This window comes from Euprymna scolopes, chromosome 32 (assembly GCF_053919585.1).
Source record: "Euprymna scolopes isolate OS-2025 chromosome 32, ASM5391958v1, whole genome shotgun sequence".
Taxonomy (NCBI): domain Eukaryota; kingdom Metazoa; phylum Mollusca; class Cephalopoda; order Sepiida; family Sepiolidae; genus Euprymna; species Euprymna scolopes.
In genome coordinates this window covers 20,052,580-20,060,000 of record NC_136513.1, presented here as the reverse complement: position 1 = coordinate 20,060,000, position 7,421 = coordinate 20,052,580, and the positions used below count along the sequence as shown (strand labels likewise).

Genomic DNA, 7,421 nt, shown 5'->3' with positions numbered 1-7,421 from the left:
GTTGTCAGACATGTCACCTTCGAAGGAGACTGCGGCTGTCATATTGTCATGGAGCGATCTTGTCAAACTAAGAAGAGTTGGTGGACAGCCCAACTTTTGCAGGATGGAAAAGAGATCATCTCTACTGACCATGTCAAAAGCTTTTGTGAGGTTCACAAATGCGATGTGGAGAGGTCTACGTTGTCCGACTGGCGTTGAAGTCTCCGAGTACTAGGAGGTGATCGCTGGCTGGGATCCTGCTCAGTATTTCATTGAGACAGTAGTAGAATTCATCTTTCACATGATCTTCGCTAGGCAGTGTTGGCACATAGACGCTGATGAGGTGTACTGGTGTATCGGCGCAGTTGATCTTCAGTCTCATAATTCTCTCTGAAATGCTGACTAGAGTGTCGACTACATGTTCTCTGAGTAATTTGTTTGTCACTGCAAAACCTACTCCATGGATACGATGTTTCTCTTTTGCTTTGCCAGTCAAGAAGAATGTGTAGTTTTGTTCCGAGATGGAGCCAGCTCCAGCTAATCTGGTCTCCTGTAGAGTGACAATATCGACAGACAGCTTGGCAAGTTCACGGTCAAGTAATGCGGTTTTACGAGGCTGACCTTGTGCACGAAGTTTGAGATCCGGGTCGTGCGTGAAACCCGGGTACAGTTTACGAATGTTCCAACTTCCGAGTCGTAGCAGGTGAATGATTTACATCCGTGATTGCCTGACCACCCCATCGAAGCGGCGGACGTGACGGGGTAGCATCTTACTGACCAGGGGCTGCCTGGTTTGAGGCAGGCGGTAGCCACCCACTGGGGCTAAATAGCTCCTCCCACCGTTGCAAATGAGCCGAAGCGCCTAGTCGCAACGCCAATTTGACCAGACTTTCAACTCATAACTATTCTCCACCGTTGCGAGAGCCTGGGCGAGGAAACTCGTGCGTTGCCCAAGCGGCACGGGTGGAACTTGACCAGAGCTGGTAGAACTTAAGGAAAGACAAGGTCGATACGTTGGTACCGACTCTGGCTGCAGAAGATGGCTGTTGGCTCATAAGAAGTTCATCCGCCCTTTGATAGGTCTTGTTTTTGGTCCTGCTGGGTGTCCCCACATCGTCCTCACCCAGGTAACCCCGGGCGGGAGAGCCGGTTTAGTCGCCAACGACCTGACCACGAGGCAGCTAGCACTGGGTTACATTGTACCAGTGGAAGTCTAAGACTATATGTGTGTGTGTGTGTATGTGTGTGTGTGCGCGCGTATATATATATATATATATATATATATATATATATATATATATATATATATATATATGTGTGTGTACACGCATGTGTATGCATTATATAAACATTTGACTTGTTATTGTCAGTATTATATATAATTAAATTGTAGGAAATTCGCTGTTTTCAACTGACATTTTCTTAAGTTCCACGATTTTCGCATAAAGCAAACTGCATTCTTCGAATTTCTTCTGTTTCTCTTCGTTCGCGTTCTGATAATTCCTGAAAGCCTTTTCTCGTTTCACATTGTTTTCGTGAATAAATCGTTCAAATCTGGCAACACGATCCTTCATCTGCAAAGATAGAATTGGCAAAGATAAAAAGAATAATGAAGAAATTAACAAGTAACGACTATAAGCACACACACACACACACACACACACACACACACACACACACACACACACACATATATATATATATATATATATATATATATAGGGAGAGAGAGAGAGAGATTAATAAATAGATGAGTAGATGTTGTGCTATATCGAGTGATGGCAATGTTCGAAAGCGAATTTGCTGCCATCATATATGTTGTGGAGACGCCCACTAATTAGCATACGTGGGCGAAAAGATATAGCTAAAGGTATCAATCAGCAAGACCGAGGAGCTGTGTTCGATCGCCGGATAGGCAAGACGCATGCGCCGGTTGCTCCATGAAAGACTTTAACACGCCCTCTGCCGGACAATCTTCCAACTGCAGTACAACTGCACCTTTGTAAATATGTATTAGCTTTTCGTTTTAATATATTTGTTTTACCTTTACTTTCTGCGTTCGTGCTGTTATTGATACAGATACAACAATATATATATATATATATATATATATATATATATATATATATATATATATATATATATATACGTTTTATTTTTTTATTACCCCCACATATTCCCCTTCCCCCTCCATGTATCCCTATGCGCTCAGCCACACCAGAAATGAACTTCCCAGACCCCCCACAAGTTTCTTAAACTCCAAAACTAAAACATTACCGACATACCAAGCACCCCTCCCACCTTTCCCCCTTGTTCCGTTCCTCTTTTTCCCCGCTCTTCTCGCATCCCTCCACTGACCTCATTCACTCTTTCACTCTTTCATCTCATAATAACAAACATTTCTGTAAAAGTCTGAGGAAGCTACAGACGGCAAAAAAAACGGCCGGGTAGCTAAAACAATAATGTAACTTAACAGAAAGATACGGTAATAAAAAATAAAACGCATATTTGCTCTACAACTGTATTGAGCACTTTCTTCAGTTTTTATTAATTACCATTTCTACTATATATATATACATATATATGCACGCACACATATGTGTATATATAAGACATAAAAAACAATGTTATTTATAAGTTTAAATGCCATTTGAGAAAATCTAACACCCATAATAATAATAGAAAACCCTAATAGTAGTGTTGGGACGATTATTCGGAATCGGAATCGGGAATAGGAAAAATCGGAACTTTTTGGGATATCGGAATCGGAAACATTTGTGCCTATTTTTCGATTTTAAAAACGATCTCTTTAATTATCTATTTTAATTTGATTTTGTTTAAAACAAAATCTTCGCGTCATAATAAAATAATATCTTTCAAACATGGGAGTTTTTTAATATATGGTTTTAGTCGTTTAGAACTCACCTTTTGCCCAAATTTCAAACAATTATTACAGTTTATAAATCACCTTTTCAGCTATAATTTCGTTCAGTAAAACAAAACTTGAATTTACTGGTGTTCAAAATCGTAAAAAAAAAAAAAACGGAACGAAGTGAGCGACGTTTTTTATAACTGGTTTCCATATCAAGCACGTCGCTTCAGCGACTACTGTTGCTACCAATTCACCGCTTTCGCGAAAAGAGAAGTAACAAGTGAAATAGAGAGAATGAAAGAATGAAAGCGAGATAATTGGAGGATTTTATTGAAAGCTGACATTGTTATTACATATGTGTATGTTATGTTTATGGGGGGAAAATAAGACTGAAATTAAACAAAGAACAAGAGCATTTATTGAAAGCCTGGAAAAGTCATGGATTACAATAGAAAAATGCGAGCATGAGAAGTAATATGGTTCTAGTAAAAAATATAATAAATTTCTAACTTAAAATATTGCAGCATTAAGAATTTATTTAAAAATTCAATTTATAACATTATATAATCAATTCTTAATGCTGCAATATTTTAAGTTATAAATTTATTTTATTTTTTACTAGAATATCTTGTTCTTTTCTTTTTCAGTTTTAACAATTAGCCCTTTGCTTTTTCATGCTTAAGCTTAACCGTATTACTTTTCATGCTCACATTTTTCTATTGTACGAGGAGCGTACAATATGTAATGCTCCTGACCCACTTCCAGTTGTCTGATCTGGCTGAAATTTTGCATGTACAATGATTTATATCTCTACGGTTTGTGTGGCAAATTGCAGCTCTGAACTCATTGTGGTTTCTGTTTTACAGGTGTTTGAGCTGAGTCAGGTGTGAAATGGAGCCTGATGAATGTCGAGCAGTTATCCGGTTTTTGTATTTGAAAGGACGCACACCACAGGAGATTTTTTATGAAATGAAAGAAACTTATGGTAATAATGGCCCATCATATGATCTTGTAAAACGCTGGCATTGTGAATTCAAACATGACCGTAAGTCTGTGGAAACAGCTCCCAGACCTGGTTGCCCCCTTCTGCCATTGATGAGGCATCTGTCCGTCAAGTTGAGGCCGCCATTTTGGAAGATCGGCGCATTACTATTCACCAAATAGCCCAAGATGTCAAGATTAGTACAGGGTCTGTGGAAACTATCATTCATGACCATTTTCATATGCATAAGGTGTCTGCCAGATGGATTCCCATGTTGCTCACACCATTCCAGAACGCGTCGAGTGCTCGAAGATGAATTTGGAGATGTGCCAAGAAGATGAGTCAATGTTTTTCAAAAGATTGATTACACAGGATGAAACCTGGGTCCATCACTATGACCCAGAGACCAAAGCCCAGTCATTGCAGTGGAAGCACTTGGACTCACCACCTCCAAAGAAGACAAGGGTGCAGTCCTCCGCTGGCAAGGTCATGCTCACAATCTTCTGTGACCAAGACGGAGTAGTGATGAGAGATTTCCTGACAAAGGGTACCACAATTATAAGAGCCTATTATGCTTAACTTTTGAGGAAATTAAAGGAAGATATCAAAATCAAGAGGCGGGGCAAGATCAGCAAATGTACCTCCTCCTGCAGGACAACGCTCCGGTCCATAACTCGCATGTCGCCAGATCAGAAGCACGGGCGTGTGGTTATGAAATCCTCCCCATCGTCCCTACTCTCCTGACGTTGCACCCTTTGACTTTCACCTCTTCCCAGCCATGAAGTTGTTTTTGAAAGGAAAGCGTTTCCCAGATGATGCAACCTTAATTTCTGCAGTCACGTCGTGGTTGGAGGACCAACCTGGGGTGTTCTACAAAAACGGTCTCCAGAGCTGCATCAAACGATGGGAGAAATGCATAACTCTGGGTGGTTCCTATGTAGAGAAAGACTAATAACTGTGCCAAGTTTCATTGCTCTACTTCTATGGGAAGTGGATCAGGGGCATTACTTATTGCACGTCCCTCGTAATATATTTATTGATTTTCAACTACCGGTAACGCTAAAATCTATAGATCATTCTCCACAAGTGTGTTTTTCCGTTTGAGAAAATATGTGCAAATTTAACATGTGTTTTTATGGTAAGCGGTGAAAAATAACAAGTTTATAGTTAAGTATTTAGAGATTTATAAAGAATTGGAATCGGAATAAGTAATTGTTTCGGAATCGGGGATTTACTACTGAATCGGTAATTGTATCGGAATCGGGGAAACATATTGGAATCGACCCATCTTTACCTAGTAGATACATTGATTTTGCAACCACTACCCTATCCTCCTCTTCCGACTCACCATGCTCCTTCTAAATCAGCATTTACAGAAAATATAACCCATCTGATTTAGGACAAGATTTGGTTAATACCACGAAAATAATGCATTCTGAAACCAATTATATAAAATTAAAAATACTCAAAGCTATCTTTATTAAAACCCAGAAACCTTTAACAAATAACTTTACGTATGAAGCCAGTAAGAAATTTAAAAAGTTCTTAACGTAATACAATTCATTATGTGGCGCCAAATTGTTTTTAATTTGGAACAACCCTGGTTCACCTTTTGACGTCTAACTTTACATATATGTTCTTAGCTGCTATATATTTTTTAATTCAATTTTTCCACCCAGCTTGTTTTTGGCCATTTGGCTTTGTCATCTGAATATGCTTCGACGAAGAATCGAAAACGTTAGTGACACAGATGGAACATGTATAAACCTTTTTAATTCTTACACCAAAAAAGATCATTAGAAAAATTGAAAAATATAAAAAAAGTATAATGAAACAGCAAAGTTTTGTTATGACTACGTCGTTTCCAGGCGAGGGTAACTTAGTGTATCCGTTTCGTAGGGACGTTTCTATGACGGTTGTTACGTCCTGTGTACGGCAACCAGCTACCCGGGGTATGAAACGATAAAATGATAAAACACAGACGATAGTCACATCCTCTTTAGATCAAAAGGTTGATATGAGGTCGTCTACGTCTACTCTTGTGTCGAGTTCTCAACGTTATTAGACAGGGCTGGAACCTCTGCTACTGGACTTGAACGTTGTATTAAATAAGCGAACAGCACATCTTTTTTTTGTAATAATTGAAAAAACATTTTAAGAACTCCAGAGTTGATCTGGCACGCAACCCTCGCCAAACTTTCACAAGAAACATTCGTTTAGCTGAAAACACTATCAATAATCCCCCCACTCTTTATCTGTGCCTAAACCTAAACGTAGATTCCATGAGCAAAGCTTCTTTCTTAGAACTGCACGCCTGTGGAATTGTCTTCCTTTTCCTGCTTTCCAGCTGACTACAATATGGTTGTCTTCAAGTCTAACGTAAACAAGTTCTTGATTAGCCGTTCCACTTGTTAATAAATTTACCGAATTTCCATTTGCTAAGGATTACTATAGTGTCCAATTTCTACTGTACACTCTTTAACCCTAATCCTCGAGTGGCCTCTTGGCCTTGATAAGTGGTGATAACTATGTAAAAAAAAACCCGTCTGTTCTCGACAACGTCGAGAGTCCAACTTTTTCCGACCCACTCAATCAGTCCAGACTTCAACTTCATGGAATCGACCGTTGATCCACCTTCAACGGTTTCCCAATGACAATTGATTTTACAAATCTTCCCTCGTGGTTCAAAAGAGAGAGAGAGAGAGAGAGAGAGAGAGAAAGAGAGAGAGAGAGAGAGGGGGGGGAGACAGACAGACATCAGACAGACAGACAGACAGACAGAGAAAGTTAGAGAGAGGGGGAGATGAAAGAAGAAAAAAGAGTGTACATATTAAAAACAAAGAAACTGCGATATTATTTTAATTTTTTACAGATTGTTCTGAAGGTTTACTTTTGGGAAGGCAGTAAGCTCCAGTTTATGCCACCTCCTGTAAAACATTCACAACAAAAACTCGTCTATTTACAACCATTATAAATCATTTTCTTTTCTTGCTCTATGTACCTAAAACTAAAAACTTCTATAAGCAAAGTTTTGAAAAAAAACTACTAAACTACTAGCCTTTCAAACACAATACCATGGGACGTCTTCCCAGCTAGCAACAACATGGTCATTTTCAAGTCCAATATTAACAAATTCTTGTAAAGGGATCATCTTAAATAATCTAATTTTACTCAATTTTAACCATCGTTACCAATCCCCACGATATTGTCACACCGTCCATTTGACAACTTCATTAACCCTTATTCTTGAATGGCTTTTGGCCTTGGTGAAAACTATATATTAGGCCAGTTGTCTGTGTGCGTGTGTATGTCTAGCTTAATTTTCAAAACTACTAAACAAAGATCCAAAAAGTTGGTATATTCTTGGTTAACATTGTCCATAATCAATCGCATTTAAAATTTATAAAAAACAATATTCAGTCTTTGACCTTAAATTAGGGTAAATTTTGTCAGGGGTGTCAGTTTTTTAGACACCAACTAAAGGGAAGTAACTGATTTTTTTCACAGAGTTAATTCCCTTACTACGTCTTGGGGAGGCCTCAAGTCTTGACAGGCTTCTGGGCTTGACCTTTACTCCTGATCTTAAAT

The 7,421-nt window shown here is 38.8% G+C and overlaps 1 protein-coding gene across 1 annotated transcript in view; it reads right to left on the bottom strand.

Annotated features, from left to right (window-relative positions):
* Positions 1–7,421, bottom strand: part of LOC145256239 (coiled-coil domain-containing protein 42 homolog) — a 67,555-nt gene that overhangs the window by 21,032 nt on the left and 39,102 nt on the right. The window contains exon 4 of the mRNA XM_080114888.1: positions 1,396–1,553. Within this exon, the coding sequence (XP_079971014.1) occupies positions 1,396–1,553 (158 nt within the window). The remainder of the gene's footprint in view (positions 1–1,395; positions 1,554–7,421) is intronic.